At 32.5% G+C, this 25,964-nt stretch overlaps 3 protein-coding genes across 5 annotated transcripts; all 3 read left to right on the top strand.

The window, feature by feature from the left end:
* Positions 1 to 750: 750 nt before the first annotated feature.
* LOC124932012 (transcription factor TGA1-like) lies at positions 751 to 5,066 on the top strand. Of its 2 annotated transcripts, none has more exons than XM_047472607.1 (9): positions 751 to 919; positions 2,009 to 2,171; positions 2,278 to 2,352; positions 3,756 to 3,815; positions 3,954 to 4,031; positions 4,099 to 4,168; positions 4,247 to 4,524; positions 4,590 to 4,817; positions 4,906 to 5,066. In XM_047472607.1, the coding sequence occupies exons 2-9, from the start codon at positions 2,016 to 2,018 to the stop codon at positions 5,053 to 5,055; spliced, it is 1,095 nt and encodes a 364-aa protein (XP_047328563.1). In that variant the 5' UTR covers positions 751 to 919; positions 2,009 to 2,015; the 3' UTR covers positions 5,056 to 5,066. The 2 variants fall into 2 exon arrangements, with proteins under 2 accessions (XP_047328563.1, XP_047328564.1); XM_047472608.1 differs by lacking the exon at positions 751 to 919 and adding an exon at positions 1,186 to 1,208.
* Positions 5,067 to 5,976: 910 nt separating this feature from the next.
* On the top strand, positions 5,977 to 11,255 carry LOC124932609 (protein HEAT INTOLERANT 4-like). Its single transcript, XM_047473266.1, has 14 exons — positions 5,977 to 6,368; positions 6,447 to 6,485; positions 6,599 to 6,652; positions 6,788 to 6,851; positions 7,000 to 7,058; positions 7,667 to 7,791; positions 7,919 to 7,978; positions 8,813 to 8,871; positions 9,611 to 9,690; positions 9,807 to 9,845; positions 10,348 to 10,410; positions 10,496 to 10,543; positions 10,629 to 10,757; positions 10,918 to 11,255. Exons 1-14 carry the CDS (start codon positions 6,141 to 6,143, stop codon positions 10,963 to 10,965), a joined length of 1,095 nt encoding a protein of 364 aa, XP_047329222.1. The 5' UTR covers positions 5,977 to 6,140; the 3' UTR covers positions 10,966 to 11,255.
* Positions 11,256 to 12,321: 1,066 nt separating this feature from the next.
* Positions 12,322 to 24,662, top strand: LOC124930655 (protein ACTIVITY OF BC1 COMPLEX KINASE 8, chloroplastic-like). Of its 2 annotated transcripts, none has more exons than XM_047470987.1 (21): positions 12,322 to 12,883; positions 13,758 to 13,893; positions 14,480 to 14,646; positions 15,536 to 15,656; positions 15,749 to 15,849; positions 16,164 to 16,262; positions 17,560 to 17,670; positions 17,766 to 17,845; positions 17,967 to 18,036; positions 19,802 to 19,875; positions 19,997 to 20,066; positions 20,237 to 20,325; positions 20,493 to 20,617; positions 21,177 to 21,257; positions 21,336 to 21,396; positions 21,491 to 21,545; positions 21,638 to 21,736; positions 21,840 to 21,929; positions 23,287 to 23,346; positions 23,448 to 23,571; positions 24,216 to 24,662. In XM_047470987.1, the coding sequence occupies exons 1-20, from the start codon at positions 12,431 to 12,433 to the stop codon at positions 23,562 to 23,564; spliced, it is 2,259 nt and encodes a 752-aa protein (XP_047326943.1). In that variant the 5' UTR covers positions 12,322 to 12,430; the 3' UTR covers positions 23,565 to 23,571; positions 24,216 to 24,662. The 2 variants fall into 2 exon arrangements, with proteins under 2 accessions (XP_047326943.1, XP_047326942.1); XM_047470986.1 differs by having other exon boundaries at positions 12,323 to 12,883; positions 24,243 to 24,662.
* Positions 24,663 to 25,964: the final 1,302 nt, after the last annotated feature.

Here is a 25,964-nt window from a genome sequence, read left to right on the forward strand (position 1 = left end):
TGAATAATAAAAAAACTTTAGCTTTTCAAAAAAATAAATAAGAAAATCATATAAAATAGTATATTAGAGAACTTTCAAATAAATAATTAATTCCAATGATTTATTATTGGACAAATAAAGCAACTTCAAATTCCATAACTTATATTTCTTTATTTGTCATGAACACGATTCTTACTCTATAGCGATTTGAATTTAACGTAAGAAAAAATGGACACAATCCGTATAGGTCAAACCATGGTTTGAATAAAAAACTTATATTCTTTTTCTCCTTTCTCTTTTTAACTACATTTTGTTTATAGTGAATTTAATTAATTAATAAAAAAAATCAACTATTTTTTAAAAAATTAACTTAATTTAAAATTATTAGAGTTTCAGAAACTAGTTTTTGCTAAATTTTATTTGTTGTGATTTAAAAAAATGATGTTATAATTTTTAAGTTTAATTTTGAAACTTCAATTTCTGAAATGATTGCGGCCATGGGTGGTTACTCGATTGAAAAGGAATCTCCGGCAGGTGAATCCGTCACTCGCCGGCGGGATGGGCAGTCGCCGGCAGGATGGGCAGAGAGAGAGAGAGAGAGAAAGTGACCTGGTGCGCATATTCAAGTCATAGTTGTTCGATAGTGGAAATGTGAGGCGATCACTTTTACTTAAAAATCTCCCTCACGACACTGTAGCACACACAAACAACAATCTTATATTCTCATATATATATTATTATTATTATTTATATCTTGTATGTATGTATGTATGATTGATTGATTCTTTCTTTCTTTCTCTCTCAAGGGTTTCAACTTCATCTCCATCTTTGAGTGAAGACCGATCCATGGAATATAGGGTTCTTCTGCAAGAGCAGAGGACTCCTCCTTCTGTTCGACTACTCACAAATTGAGCGGGAATATTAGTTTTCATCTATTGGCGTACGTCCTCCAACCTTTTTCTCCATCTGTTAATTAATCATCTTTTACTTTCTCGGGAAAAAACAAACTTTACTGCTTGCTTAATCACCTGCTGCTGCACACTGTTTTCAACAAGCAATCAACCAACTTGTTTGTTTTTTTATATATGTATGAACTATATAGTCAAATTCAGGCAATTCATGTGCCACTGAGCTATACAGTTCTTTTGCCAAATTCTAACTTTTACAAAATTGGAGCAGCTTTAATTCAGGAGTTGCTTAATTCTTCTGACTTGTCTCTGCATTTTTTGGTAATTTTATTGTCTGTTCTCAATCAACTCCAAACAAGGGTTTTCTTCTTGGTTTAATTTATAGATCTCAAAAGTTGATCCATAATTATAGATAATTCAGGATTCTTCATCATGCAAAAATTGTTTAATTAGCTGTCTTGGTGGTTATGTTTTAGTTGTGCCAATTTGTGTTTACTTTTGTATGTAACCATAAATTGTCAGATTCACCTTTCTATTTTTATAGGCTGAATAATAAGATCTAATGGCTAGGTAAGATGTGAAGCAAACAGAATTGTTAAATTGACAATGAGATATTAGAGATCAGTAGCTTTAGGGCAGCTCCTTGCTTGAACACAACCATGGTTGCTTGGTCTGTGCCTGGCCCAGTCTTTTTCTAATAGCCATTTTGACTAGTATTGGGACCTCAATTTTTGAAAAGGAAGAGAAAAAAGGGCTAAAGTTCTCAGTCTCCTTACTATTCATTTTGAGATGTACAAGATCGAAGCAAAGAACTCTTTTCTTTCTTCAAGTTTAATAAATAAATAAATAAAACAGATCCAAGCTTATGTTGTTAGGTTTCTAGTACTAGTTTCGTATGATATGCAGAATAAAGGTGCCTTTAGGTGTTCTATGATAAGATTTATAAGATGTTTAGTAAGTTAGTCTTGAGAAAACTAATAAATATCCTGCAATTATTCTTTCCCCTTGGAATACTATTCTTTCACTTTTACCTTGTTTTTTCCTTAGTTTCCTAATATACAATTTCATTTTTGTCTTTCTTTTCAACTTAATCATTGACATCATTGTATGACTGTATATAGGGAGCATATGGACTCACCAACCTCTCAGTTTGTCTCCTCAAGAAGTATGGGAATATTTGAGCCCATTCACCAAATGAGTATGTGGGGAGATTTTAGGGGCAATGGCTTTCCAAGTACATCCATGGCCGAAATCATGGAAGCAGACATGAAATTAGATAATCAGGTGCATAATATGAAGCTAATTAATGTTGTAGGTATTTTACATGTTTGCTTTATATTATCATTTCTTTCTAATAGTTTAACTTTCTTTCATGTGCTGATATTTTCAGTCAGAGGATACTTCACATGAAATGCTAGAACCATCAAACAAATGTGACCAAGAAGCATCTAAACACCCTGACAAGGTGAGGACTACCAATTGTTGTTCTAAAGCAATATTTGTTTCACTTTTTCATCACATTGTTCTTTTATAATGCTAGATTCAAACCCTTAACTTCATAATAAGGTCTCTAACCACCAAATTGAGTGGTGTTTGATAACACAACTTGTTATTTAATCTTAACGATTAAGTGCTGATTTGAATTACGTTTACTATTATTTAAATCTACTTAATTATTTAGATTCACCTCAAATTAAGTTAAAAAATCTAATTTAATTTGGTAAACTAGAAACGACTTTATCAGATGATATAATAAAAGCGTTTATAAGACAATTTCAACCTATTTAATTAATTAAGTTACGTCTTTATAAGGGTAAAATTGTCTTTTAAGTACTTTTCCGACATAATTTTATCAAACCAACTTATGTACCAAATACTTAACATTAAAATATTTTCATTTGATTTATTGAACATTTATTTTCATAAACTTAACTCATATGGAACTTAAATTTAATATTGGAACACTTAATTTTTAGTTTTATCAGGCACACTTTGAGTCCAGACAAATGTTTTTGGATTTTATTTCCGCTTGAGGTTAGGTCTCTAACTAATGGACCAAACACTAGGTTCTGCTTTTATTTGTGGTAATGTAGTCTAGTTTCAAATTCCCAATTTCATTGTTCAAGTTTAACATTTTTTGGTGTGACAATTTTGCAATATTGTTGTGGACCAATTCTTAACTTAAAAGAATAAATTTTATGACTTTATACAACATGGAGCTTTTGCTAGGGTACCTACCTTGTTGGGCATGATTATGTACAAAATTTCAACTCCTATTATGCTACCTTCTTGAGCTTTATCATCATTGTTGCATCTGACATCATCTCTCCTTTCTGGTGTAACCACTAATTTGCTGCTTTTTAATTTGCTCCTTTTTCCCGCATCCTGTATGTAACTCAATTGATCTGCCACTTAATGAAGTGGGCTTACTTTTGTAGAATTACTTTTTCTTTCACCTTTACATGCAATTCTCTCCAGTTATTAGTTAGAATGTGGTACCTTTTTAAGTTGGTCTGCCACTTAATCAAAAGGCAAGATGGTATTTTTTTGTTTCATGCAATTCATTCTAGTTCACAGAAGTACATTAAATTTGTACTACATCCTATCTTTAATTAATTAATTAATAATGTTAATATTCCTCCATCATACATACAAACATTCTTGTACTTATTCAAGGAGAGAGCTTATAATTTCAAGACTTTATTAATTTCAAATTTAAAAATGTAAAATCTCTGGAGGGGATGAAAGAGAGCTAGGAGGTCATTATTTCAATCACATTTGTGCACATTGACTTTGTTTATAATAAATTTTAGGATATATATCTAGTACTGGTTAATAATGCTTGAGCTCTTCTACTATAACTTGCAGGTTCTTAGACGCCTTGCGCAGAATCGCGAAGCTGCACGCAAAAGCCGAATGAGGAAGAAGGTAGATTGGTTGACATATTTTGATAAGATGCATCTGTAGAAATTAGAATATACCTTCTGTCATTATTTTGTATTTAACTTTTAGTGCTCATCCTCCTAATACATGACATGGAACTGAGGTTTGTTCTTCATATTGTAGGCTTATGTTCAACAGTTAGAAACAAGTCGTTTGAAACTTATTCAAGTAGAACAAGAGCTTGAACGAGCTAGACAACGTGTAAGCAAATTATTTTTCTCAATGGCTTGATGATTATTGTACTAACATTGAAAATGGTTTATTGCAGGGTCAGTATGTTGGAAGTAGTACTTTAGATGCTAGTTATCTAGGGTACTCGGCAACTGTAAAAAACTCAGGTCAGTTAGATTGATTGATCAGCAAGTAGTTAATTAGTAAATTAGATTTGGGTTTGAGATGGAAAAATTAATTTCCAGGTATAAATGCATTTGAGATGGAGTATGGACACTGGGTGGATGAACAAAACAAGCAAATGATAGAATTGAGAGATACATTGAATTCTATTAATATAGATGATGAGAGAAAACTTCAAATTCTGGTTGAGGATGGCATGAAGCACTACTACAATCTGTTCCGTATGAAAGAAAAAGTTGCGAAATCGGATGTGTTCTATATCATGTCTGGCATTTGGAAGACACCTGCGGAACGGTTTTTGTTATGGATGGGTGGATTTCGGCCTTCGGAGGTTCTAAGGGTACGTTAGATGATGAAATAACTTGATTGGAAGGAGGTTGGATTTGATTAATTAGAAATTGGCAGGTTGTTATGCCCCAGCTTGAAGTATTAGACGAGCAACAACAGATGAACATATCTAGTCTTGCGCAGTCATGTCAACAAGCAGAAGATGCTCTGACTCAGGGAATGGAGAAACTGCAGGCAACTCTGGTTGAGGCTGTAGCAGCTGGTAGACTTGGAGGAGGAAGTTATCTCCCTCAGGTTTCAACAGCAGTTGAACGTTTGAAACCATTAGTTATGTTTGTGACTCAGGTAATTAATTAATTGAAGAGTAATATATAAGTTAAGTAAGTATGCATATATATGCATTATGAACTTATTTGAAAATGAATTAGCACAGGCTGATCATATTCGCCAAGAAGCCCTTCAACAAATATACCACATCTTAACTACACGTCAAGCAGCACAGGCATTGCTTGCGCTGGCGGAATACTCTCAGCGTCTTCGAGCCTTGAGTTCCCTCTGGACTACTCATTTGCGCGAATCTTGATTTTTCTTTTATCCAACAATATATTATACGGATCATTCAAATTACCTCAGCTGCAGCTGTTCCTTACTACTTAAGGTAAGTAGTAGTAGTAGTAGAGTATAATTTATTTATTTTCGTGTGGTGGTAATATATATATATATATATATATATATAGAGCATTTTATGTAAATAATCAGAATATCCTCTTATTATTGTGTATAAATGTAAAATATAGGACCTTCTTTCTGGAATATGCATCCTGTTTGTCTAGAGAAATTTGCTATATCAAAATTATTCAGCATTCCATTTTCTTGCAAAACTTGTCATATTTGAACCAACGGATAACCATGCCATAAATACTTGTATGTTTAAGAATTATTTTTTTATATTATATAATGATAATTTTAAATAATATAATTTATAACTAAAATTAAAAATATATATAATAAATGTGACCATAACATGGATTCATTCATGTGGATTGCTGGATATCCTTCAATTCATAAACAAAATCATAAAAATTCCCTTTCGAATCTACTTCCACCGCATCATCGCTCAAACGCCTCCCCTATTCCGTCCACCCGCCGACCCTAGTTCTCATCATCGACTCGGTTATTGTCATCCGAGTCAATTACCAGCGGGGACTTAAGCCTCGCTCCCTTTTACTTGTAAATTGAAAATAAATCTTAGGCTTTCTTTGATTAATGTGAATTCCTCCATGGATATCAAATATAACAAAATTATTAGATAAAGATAATAATGGCGTTTTAGAAAATAAATTATAAATATGAAAAATTATTTTAAAAATAAGTTACAAATATAGTAAAACCATAAAGAGATATCTCAATTGTATTTCAATAGTATATAATCTCGAATATTCCAAAAATTTCAAACCTTCATCAAATTCGCTCAGGATTCCTGCGGCTACTACCAATTGCCACTGCCAACCTTCCTTGTTTTGCATCGCTTGAAATTCGGGGCGCCGGCGCTTCCAATTGGAACCACCAATTCCAAACCCTATTTTATCTCCTCCTTGTCTCAAAATATCCGGACCTGTACCCTAAAGGCTGAAACATATTTGATATTTCCCCCATTTCTATTGCACAATGAAGAAGGGTGGTACTAAGAGGAAAAGGAACGAATCCAAAAAGCCCGCTGAGTTGGACGAAACAAATAATGATGCACTAGTTCAAGAAATACCTAATAAGGAGGATGAGGAAAGAAATCCTGCAGAGGGAACCGGGGCAAGTAAGAATGCACGAAAATCCCGTGGAAGAGCTAAACTTTCGATACCTGAAGCTGAACCCGAGTACTTTCTTGAAAAACGCAATTTGGTACATAAACAATCATTTCCTTATCAGTATAATAATATTGCTTATTATGGTAACACGAATGATTCTTGTGCTACCCAGGAAGACCTATGGCAACAAGCTTTCCCAGTTGGGACAGAGGTGTTTAGTTTGATTCCGTTCTCTATCTATCTATTTTAGTTACTTCTTGTAATATTCTTCTTCTCATCATCGTCCATCTTGTTGTTGACATTTCCAAATAAATCAAATGCCAGTGGGACCTGTTGGATAAAGTTTATCAGTACAAATGGGATTTCTCCAATCTTGAAGTAAGTTCACAAAACATCGTTGAAAAATATTTATTTTGCCCTTGATGGAGATAGAAATATACAAAAGTAAAACTGAGAATTGAATGCAAGAGTAATAAAAGTCTTGATAAACTGAAGTACTTATTTTCATGTCAGAAAGAATTTGAAGAAGGTGGAGAGCTGTACCAGAAGAGAGTCTATCTGTTTGGCTGTTCGGAGCGTATGTTTTTCACCTTATAAATGTGTTGTTTTAACTCTTTAATATTAATCTCTTATCATGGGAGGAATGCGGGAGACTTGTATAGATATTGGAATTACTCATTTGATGATTCCTTTCTACTTATTTCACATTTATCTCTTTGTTGCAGCTCAATTTGTCTCCTTCAAGGATGAATCTAAAGTAACATATGTACCCGCAATTGTTGTTGTAAGTTGTTAAGCTTTTCAATTTTTGAATGTTATAAGCATGGATTAGTGATTTTTTTTAGTTCTAGTCCTTGCTTCAAAACTAGATATATTCAGGAAAGCTGCATTTAGTAAATCTTTGACAATTAATTGTTTGAAATAAAGCATGTAAATCTCTTATGCTATTCTGTAATGATCAAGGTGATGGCATTGGCTGCCCATTCTTTTGTTTAGGATCAACACTTCTTCTTCTTCCCTGCTTGGTTGTACAATGGGCTGTATATTTCTGGATTCATATTTCAGTTTTTACTTATTGATTAATTTAAAAGATATCTCCTGTAAACATTTAATATATGTAATATGTGAAGGTATATTTCAATTCACGCATTTAAAATATATGAACATTTATAAGTGCAGCAAAAGTTTGATATAGCTCCACTGTAAATTGCTAAAATAAATTTGTTTTTCATTTGTATCTAACTATGTATATGACATGCTACTCTGTATTGGTTGTTTTGCCTGGATTCTTATTATGTGAGTCCTGAACTGGGAGAATATGACAGATGGTGATATTCATTGATTGACATTATTAATTGCTACCTCAATTATTGGTTTATACTTCTTGAACAGGTGATAGCTCCTTTTCAACCATCTGATAAAATTGGAATCAAATCAGTCCAAAGAGTGGATGAGGAAATAGTTCCCATGAAACACATGAAGATGGAGTGGATTCCTTACATCCCCTTAGAAGATAGGTACTGATGTTATTGTGAAAAATAATTTTGTATACTAAGCTGGTCATGACAAATCTTCCACACTGTATGTACATTAAAGTTGTGCTCCAACCCGCTGACGCTCTTTTGGTTATCTCAATGTTTCCAGAGGTTCTATGGTTGAAAGGCTAAAATCACAAATTTTTATCTTGAGTTGTGCACAGAGAAGGTAATCTCTTTCAGTCTTCATTGTTGCTTTCTTTTATTTGAAGTATGCTTATGAATTATGATGAATCTTCACCCTTTTCTATCAGTACTTGAAACTCTAAAGAAATAGCAGTTGGTTGAATTATTTTTCTTACATATGCTGATATAGTTCACTTCTAAATTTGGCTAGTGAACTAACCTCTTTTCAATATGTTTATAAACACGTGTTGATTCTACATACAAAGAAAATATGATTTGTTTCATGAGTGATGTTAGTCAAACTGTTTTTTTCTCTTTAAACAAAATGGTCATGATTGACATTGAAAAAAGTGAAGTTTGATATCTTCTCAATAATGCTAAAATATATACAAATCAGACTGAAGGGTCAAGAGCCAGTCAAAAGACAACGCGTGTAAAGGGGGAGGTGTGTGGGGCTGTATAGCAACACATCTGTAGGGCAACAAATTTATATTTTCTGATTCTTGATCTCATTGCAATAAAATCTTGTCTACTTAATTTATGTTTTGGAACCCTAAATTTTCCTTATGATGTATCACATTGTCACATAATAATTTGCATGTCTACTTGTTGAGTTTGGTGGTTTATATTTTCTTGTTGGTGCTTGTTGACACATTTCATGGCTCTGTTTACAATCCTTGTAGTATATTATTCAGATTGGTGATATAACTCACATCAATTTAATGTATCTCTTTCACAGTTTGCATAAATTATTTATGCGGTGATTGGCTTTGTAGGGCAAATACCTTATTCGATTTCAATATATATATTTCCTTTTCAGTGCGAAAAAGTTAAGGGACCTTATCTAATCAAACTAAGTTCAAAATATCTATTGCAGGTCTAGCTTAAAACATCTGAAAGAAGAACGCATTAAGAAATATGAGTATTGCCTCCCTTGTAAGTATTTGTTTTCCTGAACTATCTCATTTTTTACAAATTACAAGTTGGAACTTGTTAAGTGTTTAATGATTGAATACCATTGTTTTTTTTTTGCTAGAATGGATACTACTTCAAGTATTCTTAAAGACGTCTGTTTATCGGTTTGTTATGACTATGACGAATAGTGAAATAAATGTTATGGCTGTAAATATGATTAGGGCATTCTTCGAATGTAGTAGATGGCATAATTGTACAAATTAGACAGATAGATACATATTTAGTTGTATATTTTTAGCAATATGCTGAATTAGTTATATGTAAACCAATAAAGGTTTCTCCCTTATCTCTTTGGTTTCTTTGTTTCTGTCCTTAGAATTCTGCTAATTCTTCTTTCTATACTTATTTTTTTGTTTGGTACTTAACAAATAGGTGGAAATATTTTTCACAGTTATTCTACTGAATTACAAGATACCATGCCTGACAGGGATAGAGGTTTTGGTTTTGATGATGCAATTTCTTGATTGGCTACATTGTGTTTGATAACCAGTGTAATCTTAATTTTTCTCATATTCATGTAATGTTTAGAAACTGATTCCATTGGTTTTGAGGCCTTTTAATTTCTTCTATACTTTCTTCTAGATTAATTTGCTCATTTTGTTGAGAATTGAATCTAAGTTCATTTATCAAAATAGATGAAAACTTCCTTTTTTTTACCGGTGACTGTAAAAAAATATGCTTTAACTGTATTCTTGCACAGATCTATATAATCCATTCAAGGAAGATGAAGTTGAACAAAGCACAATTGTGGATATCATGTTTCCTGCTGAACCAAAACCCGTGAGTTTTCTTTTCTTTTCTTATTATTCATGAAACTTGTCATGCCCAAATGTTAGATATCTGCATTTTTGTAACCCAAATTGATTAAACAACCTAGAATAATTTTGACTTTGTAGGTATTCTGTGAATTTGACTGGGAGCTTGATGAACTTGAGGTATCGTTTTCTCTCCAATGTATTCTGCATCATTCAGATGATGTAAACACTGCAGTTTTAACATCTTTTTGTCTGTTTTACTGGTCTAGTCCAACTATTTTTCTACACTAAATTTTCAGTGTTATATATTAACTTATGGAATTTGTTGTCAACTAACTCTTGCTAATTTATTATTTGCAGTATTAACTGGCCTTGTCCATTTCTCCAATTTAAACTGTGCATTTGATCACCATGCTGTCTATTTTGTAACTAATTATCCTAATCTGAGAACTAATTTTCCTGTTCTGTATTAACTGGCTTTTTGGTGTTCACGTTTCAATATCAATTTTTAGTTCAAGGACACTCTCTTTTCTGTTAAAGAACTGTTTTCTTGTATTTTTGGTTGAGTGTTCTTCAATTGCATAGAATGTCCAATGAAATTAGTTCAGTTACTGAGGCATATTTTTATCTTTAGCAATGTCTATTTATTTTCATGTATTTACTGAAACTCGTACATTCACAGGAATTTACGGATAATCTTGTTGAGTCTGAAGAGTTAACTGAGGATCAAAAAGATCCCTTTAAGGTAAACCCACTATATGATCATGCAACAAAGTGAAGTCTTCTTCCACATGAAAAATTTATTTTTTTTTTCCTTTTTAATCTACTAGGAATTTGTGAAGGAGAAGGTTAGGGAAACAAAGAAGGCTAATCGTGAGGTACTTAATTTCCATTTTATTGGTACTAAATAATTTCATTGGTTGCTAATGCCTTGTATGCTCTACTTTCTTGGTATTCATCTAGGTTAGAGATGCTCGTAAAAAAGCATTGGAAGAAATGAGTGAGGAGAAAAAGACTGCATTCCAGAATATGAGGTTTCTCAAGTTTTATCCTGTAACAACTCCTGATGCCCCTGATATAAGCGGGGTTAAGGTGAGAATATGAAGATAGAATTATTATTTATATGCTTAGTGAATTGTTGAGTTGATTGTTCTATTACTAAAGAGTAAGATTTAATTTGGTTGAACATGAATTAGTTAATCAAGGATGCAATATTTTTGTGACAATTTGTTCATTGGATCTTGTTTTGCAGTCTCCGTTTATAAACAGGTACTATGGAAAAGCTCATAAAGTTCTGTGAAAAGGAACTGTGAAAAGGAACTCCGGTTATGGTGAGTCGAGCTCTCTGTATACACAGACGGTGTAATGAAACCGAATCAGGTAGTAGATAAACTTTTGTTTGTAAACTGAGGTGTAGAATAGATTTCTGGATAACCTAGCTAAAGCTAAAGAATGAAGTCAGAAAGGAATGAAGAGTTGTAATGATTATTCAATTTTAGGTATGTTTTTTGATCCTCCAATTGGATTGGATTGATTCTTCTTAGATGAAGAAGAGTTATCAGAATTTCACTACTTGTTAAGTGGCTCCAATTTCAGTATTACAATAAGATTTGGTACCCTATCCAATTTTTTAAAAAAATGTAGTTCTATATAATATATATAATATAATTTTCTTGAAAAGTTTACCCATTATTAAAAAAATATAATATAATAAGCAAACAAAAAAAATGTATACATCTTCTATAGGCTACAGTCATGCCACATTGTGTCTCTACCACCACTCCTTTCCTTTTCATCTTATTTATAGCAATTCATTTATTTTGTATATTATTTTATTATTAATATTGAAAATAAAAATCAACAATAACAACTTTAAGTCTTTAAGGCACTCTCAAGGAATAAGATACAATTGGTTGATTACATATATTGTAATTTTTAATTAATATAATTCTTAGTAAAATAAATAAATAAAAATCAATTATGAATTAAAATGTTATTTTAATATTAATGATATATATATATATATATATATATATATATATATATATATATGTTAAATTTGTTGTTATATTTTAATATTTAATTATACCTAATTATAATTATATTACCAATTCAGTCTTCTATCAAACATTCTAATATATTTGCCAAACCAACATTCTAATGGAATACATAAAATAATAATATATTTTTTTAAAGTTTGATTACATAATTTATGTATTTAATTTATTTTATTTTATTCTTTAAATTAAATTACTTAAATTAAGCTAAATAAACAAAACTATTTATTTTTGTTAAACTTTTTTACAGTATGACAAATTAAATTTTGAATGTTAAGTAATTTTTTTAAGTGCTGAATTAATATTTTAAAAAATAAATATGATATAATTTTTTTTGGTATAAATATAATAAGTTAATTTGATAAAATATATAAATAATGTTAGAATATATAACATAGCAGATTTTAAAGTTTAATTTAATTTAATTTAATTTAATTAAATTAATTATTTTAATAAATACTTAATTATTCAAATAATATCGAGCCTTAATACAATTTATTATTATAAAAAAGACATTAGAAAAAACAGCGGTAAAATGCAAAACGGCAAAACTTAAACATTACGCAATTGCGAAATCAAACTAGCCCTTAACCGCATCGATGACGCAGCAACTCCATGAACACCCCTTTCTCCTTCTCTCTCAATCTCTCTCCATTCTCTCTCTCTCTCAGTCATTGATTTGCAAGTTTTTGGTGAATGATACCGTAAATGGCTTCAGCTTCAGCTTCTCTATCTACTTATAGTTGGACTGATTTCACCTTTCTTCGGCCGGGATGCAACCGCAAGCTTAGAGTCACTCTTTCTAAGACAACTCTATGTAAATGCAGTAATCATCAATTTCGAACAAGAGCGGTTCAGAGAAAAGAGGTTACAGTTGAACAGAGAGATAAATCATTGATTGGTGAAGTAGACGGGCGTGTTGTTGTTAACGGAAGTGTTAAAGAAAGTTCTGTTAACAGAGGAAGAGTTAATGTGATTGAAAGTGAGAACAGAGCCACCAACGGCACTTTGCTCAAGTACGGGAATGGGAATGGTGTTCCGACGAAGAACTTCGAAGCAACGGTTGGATTGAATAGGGCGGAAGGATCGAGGAAGAAGACTATAGAGGAGATAGGACAGGAGGAATCGTGGTTCAAGCGAAGCGGAACACAACAGGTTGAGGTACGGAAACGCATGTTCGTGTTTATATATATACTATTAGACCGACGACTGCTTGAAGTATGTATGATTGCACAAATTTGATATATCTGTGAAAATTCTGATGTTAGCTAGGAATCATTCCACCATTTTGACTTCATCCGTCTGTTCCGAACTTTTAATTGCATATCACTATCTCTTAATCCTGAAGTTGCAGAGTGACAATGCATGTGAAGTTATTAATTTATTGTTTATACGCTGTGATGAGAAGGTTAGAGATGAATTTAGGGCACTTAATTCTGTCCTTTTGCTGATTTGAAGATAGACTAACTTGTAGGGATACAGTAAGGATCCTTTAATTTTCAGACCTCTGATATGTGCTTGATGCAAAATGAGACTCTTGTGGAATTTGAAGGATTAATACTGTAGGGGGGCTGAGTTTAAGGCCCTATATGGTTGATCATGATAAGGGCATATTTGGATATAAAGGTTTTAGGGTGTTTGGCAGTCTCAATATTAGTGTTTGATTGGTGAATAAATCCAGATTGCGGCTTGTTTAGTTTAAAGCATGCTTTAACACGTAACAAATGGTATACTCAAGACAAGGAGTCATAACAATCATCCTCTGCCTCACTTGTTGTGACTTTGTAGAAGAATACTAGGACAATATAAATTAGGAGATTTTTTTATCCTTTCCATTTTGTATTCTTGCATTAATATATGAGTAAATTAACTGAAAGTGAAATCAATGTATTAAGCATGCTCTCTAATATACACTCCCTCTTACACATAAATGCAAACAAATTATGATTGTAAATGAGTATTTAATTACCTAAGCTTATATTTGTTTTGTGAGCCAAATTATGAAACCTGATGTTCACTAGCGCTATTAGTGCAGGTCTCTGTTACCCCTGGTGGCCGCTGGAATAGATTTAAGACATACTCCACCATTCAAAGGAGTTTGGAAATATGGGGATTTGTTTTCTCTTTTATCTTCAAGGCTTGGTTGAACAATCAAAAGTTTACTTATCGAGGTTAGTTTCTTCCGTAAGACTGAAACAGTGATGCATATCAGTGCATGTCATTCGACATCGGTTGAAATCAGGATTCTTTGCAACATAGTTAATATTGCTCTCGACATATATGATGCTCCAACATGTTTAGTTTCTCAAATGCTATTGTAAATGAGAAATCCTGTAGACTCCATGTTATTTACCACTTTTCTAATGATAGAGTAATGCCTAACCTTGTATATAATTTGAGTTCAAATTTTGGGATAACTGTTTTTGCTGCTATCGTTTACATATCTGTTACTTTGCAGACTCCACAGGTTAGGACATGAAGATAACTGTTGTTGGATTGGTGATTTTCATGTTTATAACATTTGACTGTTCCCATTATATTGCCACACGATAAAACACCTATAGCTGGATTGTTCTACTAAAAAAATACTATAGATAATATTTCATCTGTGGTGTGGTGAGAAATATTGTTCCATCTCATTTGTGTTTTGCATGCACTATAAAGAAGTAGATGAGTATTTTAGGTACAAAAATCTCCCACATTATGATTAAAAAACAATTTCAATCATAATCTAACTCTGGGATATAATCATTCTAGATGGAATGACGGAGGCAAAGAAAGTTCAGAGGCGAAAAACACTTGCCAAGTGGTTAAAGGAAAGTATATTGAGATTAGGTCCTACATTCATCAAAATTGGCCAGCAGTTCTCAACAAGGGTTGATATTCTACCTCAAGAATATGTTGACCAGTTGTCAGAACTTCAGGTTAGAACATATGTTTTTGGAATATCCGTTTTATCGTCGGAAGACGTTACCAGCCTTCTTGTCTAGTATCTTCTTAACATCTGTAGGTGTAACACTATAAAGGTCGCATCTTGCTTACAAGTTAATCTGAAATCTTCTTAGGAAAGTAAAACAGTGTTGCTTCATAAATACATGTGTTTCCATGTGATTTTCCTTTAAATTCTGATTTCTTCATCTCTCCTACATGGATAAAAGAGTTACGGCATTGTCTTGCTAGGTATACCCACCTCTACAATATCTTAGGGCATTACATGTCTTTGGGATTTCAAATATTTCACGCTGTGTTCAACATTTAGATACTTCACAAGTACTATTAGACCTGCTTTTATATCACAGCTAATACATTTCTCTTGCAATTGTTCTGGATACTATGAACTTACAATAGATATTAGAGGACTTCATGAATAAACAATATCAAACAAATAAAAATCAATGTAAAACTTAGTAAAAGAGGATGGGGAGGAACAAAATCAGCCAAACAGTTCTTGGGAAGATCTATCAAAACCTTAGCAGGATGAAATATAATAGTGTAGCCTAACTTCTATTGTTTTTCTTCCAAAAAGCATCGATTGCGTCTCATTAATACAATTTTACTTTATTCTTGAAAAGAACATTTTAGACAAGGTTTCTTTCTAGTCTCCAATCTTGACTTCATAGAGCATTTGACATTATCCTACACTACAAATGAATATTAGCAAATTTGGTCCTATTGATTTGATAACATCACTTCGCTTAATCATATGTTATTTCCTATGGCATTTTTAAAGCAATTATGATAAAGCACTTTTTGCCTGGTATTTTTCTGAGAAAGAAAAGCTTCCTTTTGTCTGATTCTCTGTACTCATTACAGGATCAAGTTCCTCCCTTCCCTTCAGATACTGCCGTGTCTATAGTTGAGGAAGAACTTGGAGCCACCTTAAATAATGTCTTTGAACGGTTTGATTATGAACCTATTGCTGCTGCTAGTCTTGGTAATCCTGACTGGATTTGTGTTCTAATAGATAGCAATCTGATCACATTGAATTTAGTTTAACATTTCTTTTTGTATGTCCATTGTGCTCAGGTCAGGTACACCGTGCTAAACTTAGGGGGCAAGAAGTTGTGGTAAAAGTGCAAAGGCCCGGGCTGAAGGATCTTTTCGATATTGATCTAAAAAATCTGAGGGTTAGTTAGTTGGAATATTGAACTGCTTGGTTTTCTTTCCATTAATATACATTTGAGGGCAGTGAGATTATTCCCTTTCTTTGTATGATATTTGGATCTTGTAAGGCTTATGAAGAGTGGTACATTAAGAGGATCTATTTCTGTGTACATTTCTTTTTTCCATAAAAGATTAAAATACGTAGCATTACTACTCATATGTTGTTTCACATACTCATTCTATAAAATAAGTTTGAGTCTCTACCACAGTTATGGTTCTCTGAATCATCCTCACTATTTATCTTGCTTCACTAAATCAATTTAGTTTTTGGTTGCAGGTAATTTCTGAATATCTCCAGAAAGTTGACCCAAAGTCAGACGGTGCTAAGAGAGACTGGGTTGCAATTTATGACGAGTGTGCAAGTGTATTGTATCAGGTAATGGTTTCTTCTTTTATCCAACACCATGGAAAGAAGTTGACCTAATTCAATGGATATTTAAAGTTGATCCTCTATTCCATATTAACTGGTACTATTTGAATCAATTTCTAGAGTTATTTTTTATATACGAAACTTGAGAAAGTTATGAAGTTGGCATCATGGCATGCTTGCTGAGAAGAAACTTAATGTTAACTTGGACAATGGATATGTTGAGCCAGGCTACTTATCAAACTACTTGTTTGTGATTCTAGAGATGTGGCCTCCTTTCTGTATGGTATATAGAATTAATTATGATGCCACATAGTTAGAAGATAATTTAGTGTATGAAGAAGTTTGCTTGTGCTAGGAACATCAAATATGTTTCAACTTTTAACATAAGTTGTAGGAAGAGTCATAACAAGACCCAATCTAGTTGTTTAAATCTTGCTTCATACATGTATAAAGAAGAACTCATAACAAGTGCTTGATGATGCATGCACATCTATATGTGTAGATAATGTTCTATTAGTTAGTTATTATTCATGATAATTATCATGTTAGTAATTAGTTAATTCAAGGGATGGATATTAAACTAATATTTATTCCTACTTGTATTTATCCTGAGGCATTTAAAATTCTTATGTTATTTTCCTATTTATTGTTTTGTTTTTTCCTTCCCTTTTGTAACGTTTGAACGTATCTTGCGTTCTTTTTAATAAAAGTTACCTTTTTCAAAACAAAAAAAAAATTATCCAGAAATATTATTCCTAGTTTATAGGAGGATGAGTATCCTCAAGAGATGTAATTTGTATTTATACCCTAGATGGGAAATAAGAATAACACACCTTTTCTCAAATACTACATTCCGCAATATGTTGGTAGGAGGATGGTTATTTGATGCTACGGTTCAATGGGCACCACAACTACTGCATTTCAGCTTCAAAACAGTCTTTTTATCCACAATTGCATTGATTACAATCATATATTGGCATAATACGTTACCACATATGTGAAGCAAAATGGACAACTCTCTGTGTCTTTTATATGATTCCTTCTAGGTTGTTTTACTTGCTTATAAGATAAATTATAGATACAGTGCTTGAACACTATGATAACTTTGAAGGCTCATGAACAAATCTATACATAAAGATAACACTTCAAAGTTAGCTCTGTTGCTTAAAAATTTTCTTGAATCTGTATTTCTTATAAATATTTGCATTTGTCTACCTTAATTATTTATTCTTAGATCTCAAAGTCGACAGTTTCTGTTCATAGCTTTATCAGAATTATTTTTTACATTTTTATTAATTTTCAGGAGATTGACTATACTAAGGAAGCAGCTAATTCTGAAAGATTTGCTAATAATTTCAGAAACATGGACTATGTAAAAGTACCATCAATATACTGGGATTATACTACGCCACAGGTTCTAACTTTCAGAAGCCTTTCCTACTTGTGTCCTCAAATATTTTGATTCTCTTGTTTAGGCCTTTTTTTGAATAGTTATTAATCTGGTGGTAGGTACTTACAATGGAATATGTCCCAGGCATTAAAATAAACAGAATTCAGGCTTTGGACCAGTTGGGTGTTGATCGTAAAAGGTAATGGTGCCGTGACAGTGTAGATGGACTCCTGTCTTACATTAGCTTGATTGCTAATGAACAACATTGTCAACACTTTATGTGACCTCAATTGATGCGGTGCTATTCTTGTTTTTATAAGGTTGGGCCGCTATGCAGTAGAATCCTATCTGGAGCAGATTTTGTCTCATGGTTTCTTCCATGCTGATCCAGTGAGTCTCTTGCAACTGGTTTAAATTATTTCTAGAGAATCACTGCAAGCTATGAATTGTGTTCTTTATCCAAAAACTCATAGAGTTGGAAACCAAAGGAAAGGTCAATTTCAAAGGATATATTATATATATTGTTCGTTTCAGAACAGATGTCACCTTGAGCTTTTCTTAATGAGATAATGGTATTGATTATTTATAATATTTCCTATAAGTACTGCAGAAAAGTGCATAGCTTAAAAAGTTGATGTTACAAGTTTTATTAAGATAACTTCAGTCTTCTTTGAAATAGCATCCTAAGATTTGGAAGTAAGGAACAAACTAGTTGAGTGCTTAACACATTAGGTTTTGTAACTTCTAAGAAAGATACCAGAGTTGTAGATAGCTATCTCTTGATTCCTCATATATCACCTGTGTCCCCATGTTATTTCCTAGGTTGTCTGATAAGAGATGGGTCAGATAATTGTACTTTCACATACATTTTCTTAAATACAATGTATGTTCAATCTTTATCCAGGTGCAAATCATCTATAGTTTTTATGGTGAAGATGGTCAGAGGAAGATTCTGGTCAAAGCTATAGGATTTTTGATAATTTCTTTAATATTTCAAACTTCACGATCACTAAATGCAACTGATTTTGGGATATTAAAATGGTTCATCTTCTATGGTTTTGATTTTCATGTATCATTTAGCCCATAAGCTATAGAAACAAAAAATGAAGAATACCTTCTGCATGTGCACTTGTTTGTATGGCTTTGTGGGTTCTCAGATAGAAATGAGACATAAATAACAGTTATTATCTTCCTCATCTCTCTTATATGCCCCCCAACTTATTGCTCTTAGCTGGCCTGATAATAAATGAGTCAGATAAAATGATTTGTCATATAAGTGTTAAGATTGCCAAGGTGCACAGTCTAGAGAAGGGAAAATGAGTCGGGCTGAAGTGGAACGACATGGATGAACGTAGCATACTGATGGGCTAACATGACATGGTGAATGACTGGGGCTGGTCTAGATTTTTAGGCCAGCGGCCAGCCTGCACTCCCTATTAGGCCCACTTATCCCTTCCAAGTTCCAATTAAATTTTTTCTATCTATATTCTCATTCTATGTTAGTTATAATTTATAATCCTGTATTTGTTAATTAATTAACTTTGATACCATCCATATGGCTTCTTATGGTGAAGATTTTTAGTTAATACTGTTAGTTACTATATTGCCTGATGGTAAAATAGTGAATACTGGATTGAGTTGCACGACTGATTTCTAATTTCACAGTGTCCTAATTACACCTGATTTTGTACTGGTAAAATGGTGAATACTGGATAAACACTACGAAATTGGGTCGCGCAACTGATTTCTAGTTTTTCAGGGTCCTAATTACACCTGATTTTGGACTGGTAATCGGTGGGTCACTGATCTTGCAAGTAGCTTATTCTGGGCATTCCAAAGTTGGGTATCATGAATATGCTAAAAGTTTAGCTGCATGTATTGCTTCCTCTTACCACTTTTTTCAAAGAAAGAGAGAAGACAAAGAAGGAAACGTGTCTCTGTGTTTGAGTACGAGAGAGAAATAGAGAGATAGTGAGCTGCAAACCATTGTTGTAAATGTAAAAAAAAAAAATTGGCAAGTGCACCTTTTGTTATTTTATCTTTCGTTTTATTCAAGCTCACCATATGATAGATCCATATGGAGATTGTGATCTTACACATTTACTTAAGCCTTAAGATTACTTTTGCAACTACCAACTTCATTTTTCCTTTGCAGCATCCTGGAAATATAGCCGTTGATGATGTTAATGGTGGAAGGTTGATTTTTTATGATTTTGGAATGATGGGAAGGTTCTTACTGATTCAATGCTTCTATTATTTTCTTGCACATTCAGCAACTTCATGATTACTTTTTATGCTCTTGATTATGTTTGAGATTCTCTGTAAATAAATGCACAATTTGTTATTGCAGTATAAGTTCCAATATAAGAGAGGGTTTACTGGAGGCATTTTACGGGATATATGAGAAGGATCCAGATAAGGTGTCCTATTACTCCAAATGTGACAGCATTTTTGTCTATGATGATTTCCTGAAATGTCATTTAATGCTATTATGTGTAAATATAGGAATTTGGAGTTTCTCAATCTACTATTTTAAGAATAACACCATCAAGGGAGGTTTAAATACCTGTTTCTTTTTGTCTTAATGCAGCTTCTCCAATCAATGATACAGATGGGTGTTCTTGTACCTACTGGTGATATGACAGCTGTTAGAAGAACAGCCCAATTCTTCTTGAATAGGTAATTCTTAAGTTCTAAATATTTAAGTGTTTCTCTTGTCCACCCCTACCTCAAACACAAACAAAAAATGGATTTCTTTCTTATTATCCTTACCTAATTTTCCTCTCTTAAGCTTGCAAAGTATTGAATTTTGTTTGCCATGTGAAGTTTTTTTCTTCATTCTCCAGCTTTGAGGAGCGACTTGCTGCACAGAGAAGGGAAAGAGAGATGGCAACAACAGAACTTGGATTCAAAAAGCCTCTGAGCAAGGAGGAGAAAATAGAAAAAAAGAAGCAGCGGTTAGCAGCAATAGGTAGCATGGTCTTGTTTTAAACATTGTTGAGGTTGTGTTCTGAAGCTGATTAGTGCAAGGAACTGAATAATGGATGTCTTTTCTCTCTCCCCAAATTCTTTTCTTTACTGACTCCATTCAAATTACTTATTTTCAAGAGTACAAATCCTTTATCTTTTTCATTTGTACATCAAAATCCAATTAGAGATACAATTAACTTGAACTGTGATCTTGTTAATCACGAGTCATTTTGGAGGGATGAGGACATCTCTTTTGCTGGACAGCATATCTAATGTTATAATCTTTGCAGCTATAAAGATAGATTCTATGCCATTCCTATTGCTATCAATTTAAAGGAAACATGTTTTGTATTTTCAATTTACCTAATCTGCAAGAATCCTGGCCATTCCACATGCCAAAAGTCTCCCTTGTTCACCTTATTGACTCATCTCCTCCTTTAGCATAATATTTATTGCTTTGAGTTTGATCTTTGATCAATGGTTGGCTCTTGTTTCTGTTTCACTTAATTTTCTTTTTTCTAGAACAAATTTAGAATCAATGTTGTTTGATTCTTTTATAGGGGAAGATTTGTTATCAATTGCTGCTGATCAACCTTTCAGATTTCCTGCCACCTTCACATTTGTTGTTAGAGCATTTTCAGGTACAGTGAATCAAAGGATTAGTATATGAAGTGAGCTCTATAAATTTTGTTACTATACTGATATCTGTAGCTCTGCAGTGTTGGATGGCATTGGGAAAGGTCTCGATCCTCGTTTTGATATTACTGAAATTGCTAAGCCGTAAATGCAACTTAACCTCCAACAATATTTCAGAAAATTTTATCCAATACGTTTGATTTGTATTTGAGATTCATTGACTTCTATTCAATTGCAGTTATGCAATGGAATTATTGAGATTCCGCGAAGCAGGTGTTGAAGTTATAATAAAGGCAAGTTGTTGTATCTGTTCTTGAGTATTTGGATGTCTTAATTCTCTGATCCCATATAGCCTGCTTGACAATGACTCTTTCAAATGTTTCAGGACTTCAGAAAACGATGGGACCGCCAATCCCAAGCATTTTATAACTTGTTTAGGCAGGCTGATAGAATTGAAAAAATGGCAGAAATTATCCAGCGGCTGGTACCAGGCTCCATTTTCAAATGAATTTAATAAGTTTGAATTGCTGCACAGCCTCATTTAGTTGAGAGATAAATGATTATCTTTTATACACTTCATCCTTCAGGAACAAGGTGATTTAAAGCTTCGAGTGAGAACTTTGGAGTCTGAAAGGGCTTTCCAGCGTGTTGCAGCCACTCAGAAGACTATAGGAAGTGTAAGTTTTCTCCAGTCCATCTTGCTGATTTGATGACTCCTATATATATAAAATAATAATAATAACAAAATCTCAAAAGAAGAGTGTGTTGCTTGAGGAGAAGAAAAACATCACTTTCCACACATTGTTTCAATAGAACAAAATTGTGCAGCATTTCACTTTCCACACATGAGCCTATTAGGAAACCGGTATTTATTACAATCTTTGGTACAACCATGATCCCACTGGAATTGTCAAAGTTATAATTGAAAGTGATTTTTTTGTTTGATATAACATTGTTTTATGTATTTTTTGGGCCATGATCCAGATTATAGTATGATTTTTGGTTTCATTTGATAAAAATATTTTTTGGATCATTGTGTGATTATTGGCTTCATTTAGTATAGATAATATATTTTGGATCATGATCCGTTTTTATTTTGTAGATTGTTGTGATTTTTGGCAAACATAACAAATGTAGTTTTTTCCGGATCATGATCCTATAAAAAAATGTGATAACAACAAATAAGCTTAATGTTTCCATACTTGTAGGTTCAAATATTTGAATCAAGTGTCATTAGTAGTACATGTTTTAACATTGATAGCTATTTTAGGTTGTTTAATGCATATAATTTTCCAGCAAACATTATGATGACCAAAAAATATATATTTAGGTCATAGGTGCCTTTTTACATGTCAGAGTCAGCTGCCTTCTAGAATGGAATTAAGAGAGGTGATTTTTATATGAATATGGATGCAACAAATTGTGCTTGCTACAATCTGCAAATAGTTGAAACCTTGTCTATCCTTTGAAGATGTGAAACAACAAAATGCCATTTTTTCCAACCTGCCTCGTGGGTGTATCCTCCTTTTTTTAAGTGTTTGACTTGTGCTTGTATGCAAGTGAATAACACATGTTATACATGTATAAAGTAGAAGTAATACTCCCTTGTCCCAACAAGTAATCCTCTATATCTTTTGTAGATATCCCAAAATTGTCTATTTGAAATGTATAATTTGAACTTCCAAAGTATCTTCTTGCATGTTTTACTTTTTAAATAAGATAATTAATATGATAAAATTTAAATTTATGTTTTTTCATAAATAAATAGGATGCGGATTAGGTGGTATAGAATCTTAAACTGTTCAAAAATCTGAATGGACTATTTTGAAAGGTTATGCACTGAAGTGACTTCTCAATATTGTTATAGTTTTTATTTTATAATTGGATGAATAGATGTAGATTAGGCCGAGCCTTGTTTGGTACCAGTTAACTAGGAACCTTGATGTCCCTGATATGTTGAAGTGGATTTTGGTTTAACATTAGGTAGGAAACTTGATGCTCTCCTAAACTTCATGTTGTTTTTAAATCAAACAGGCAGTAGCTGCTGGGACTCTAGTAAATCTGGCAACAATGTTGTATATCCACTCAATTAAGGTAAAATGCTGGTTTAGTTTGTTTTACAAACTAGTTTTCTTCATGTCCTTGTGTTTTTTCTAGCTCAGGTAAACTGATTTACTCAGCTTGTCTCTTTGAAGGTTCCGTCTATTGCGGCATATCTATTCTGCGCTTTCTTCAGTTTACAAGTTCTTCTTGGCATCATCAAAGTGAAAAGATTGGATCAAAGGGAGCGGTTAATAACAGGAACTGCTTAAGTAAATGGTGAGCGACTTTACCTTGATTTTTGTAATAGATAATCATAAATTTAATACAAAAGAGGGAGATGATACATCAAAGCAAGCAGAAGTAAAGATCGGCCAGAATAAAATGCAACAAATCCATCACAGTTCAAACTCATCCAATTCAACACGCTGAATAAGAAAAACCCAAAAGATCCCACTCGATATGAAGTCCAAATAGTAGTGTAGTTTTTTGGTTTAGGATTTTGGAAACTCGATATTCATAAAATATTATTCGTGATCCAAATTATAGTGTAATTTTTTGTTTTAGGATTTTTTTTTTCTTCCGTCATGATCAAAACACTTTTTAGACAATGAACAAATTATGCCAAACATAACAAATGTAGATTTTTGGATCATGATCCACATGGGAAAATGGTATACCAAAACAGCCCAATAACAGTCTTGATTAGGAATTCAAGTTTTATAAAAGCTCAGTTAATTTGTTAATAGCTACGTGAATAAGGTTTGGTGTAAGCAGCTGAGTCTTGGAAGGTTAATCCTAATCCATGTCCTATCTGTCAAATTCCTGACTATGCATGCATATGAAGTTCAAACAATAGAGTTCTTCATATGATCTATTATTATACTTGGTGGTGAAAATGTTTATATGCTATGTTCTTGAAGGAGGCAGTTATGTTTGGAAATATGCAGGTAGGTTGTTGGAACAAATATACTTCATACGAAATTCCATGCTAAGTGAATGACCAAAAAAGAGGCGGAGGGGGGGTTAACAACATCGTTAGTGGTGCCGATGAATTATGCATTCCACTCTCCTCCTGCTTATTGATTAAAAGATATATGGGTAAAGGTTATTTGGGTAAGTCAATTATCTATAAACATTTAGATAATATTTGTGTAGTAACTCAAGGCTGGCTAATCATATATGTTGTTTACTGATCATCATCACCATAGTAGGTGATTCCAGTATGTGTTTGTGTATTTGATGGATGATAAGTTAACTGTTTATAGTAGAAAAATAAATGTGATTGTACCATACAAGTGGGTTTGTGTCTCTTTCATGTATACATGTTTGCCAACTTGATGCTGAAATATTTGGCTCAGTTTTCCATATAGGGATTAGTGTGTTCCTATTTGAGTTTCTTCAACAGATGGATGAATTATCACACTATGAACCAACTGAAAGAAATTTATCTTGTAAGTATATACATATAAGGACTAAAGTCTAAACTAAGTTATTATTTTAAGTAGCTAGAAGTGGGTGTACACCAGCTAGCTTGGTTCCCCAAAAGAGTTAAAAATAAATACCCTTCACCTCAAAAGAGTTAAAATAATAGCTTGGTTATTATTTTATTAAAGAAGGGTTTTGAGTGTTATATACAAGTTGAACAGAAGAAGAAAAATCATTTTATTATTAGTAGTAGTAGTAGTAGTAGGAAAGCTGACTATGATTTTTGTGTGTTGAATGAGAATTTGTATGGGTTATGAATTGTGAGTTTTTGTTTGTTTTGTGATCATAACTTTTTATGATTACAATGTCATAACTTATATTAAATTGTTTTTTTCTTTCTTTTTTTATAATTTTCAGTTTTCACAACAAATTCAAAAAAAATATTATTATTATTATTAAAAAGAGGTATGTGGATGTGAGTTTGGCTAAAGAAAGAGTGGGAAAGTATATTTGGGTTACATTCACCGGTTCATCTATCTTCCATTGAGATTCTTTTTCAACAAGTAGGAAAAACAAGTTTCCTTTTATGACATGTCTTTTTTACACTTTCATAAGAATTCCTTTGATTGAAATATTGATTTTTTTTTTTTTTGTAAGAAGAATGAATCTATAAGACTAGACAAAGATTATGTCAATAACATTACTTATCTGAAACAACTTCTTCCAATGTAGAATGAATCTAGACAAAGAATATGTCAAATAACATTACTTATCCGAATCAACAACTCCTCTTCCTTCCAATTCCGTGATTCATCCCTTTTTAATTTAAACTTGTCGTATTTAGACAGCGTAAGAAAATTTCTTTATCGTATTTAGAAAACGTGAGGAAATTTCTTTATCCAATGATGCAAAATTCTTTTAAAAGTATATTATATATTAAGTTGTATTTTATAAATAAATAAAAAACTTATTTGGAAATATCAAATTTTTTTATTAAAAAGAGTATAAATTAATATGATTTATTGAATCAAATTGTGTAAGTTAAAAAAGCTTAAGTGAGAAAACATAAATAAATTTAAGTTTAATATATATATATATATATATATATTTTATTTAAATTGTGATTATTTTTATTCTTAGCTTTGACTTGAGAGTTGGCTTGAGCAGGTCAATATTTTTTATCTATAAAGATTTTGAGCAGATAAAAAAGAGAAATCGGTGCGGTCTGGTCCGGTCCGTTCTTG

The sequence above is a fragment of the Impatiens glandulifera genome, chromosome 3 (assembly GCF_907164915.1).
Source record: "Impatiens glandulifera chromosome 3, dImpGla2.1, whole genome shotgun sequence".
Taxonomy (NCBI): Eukaryota; Viridiplantae; Streptophyta; class Magnoliopsida; order Ericales; family Balsaminaceae; genus Impatiens; species Impatiens glandulifera.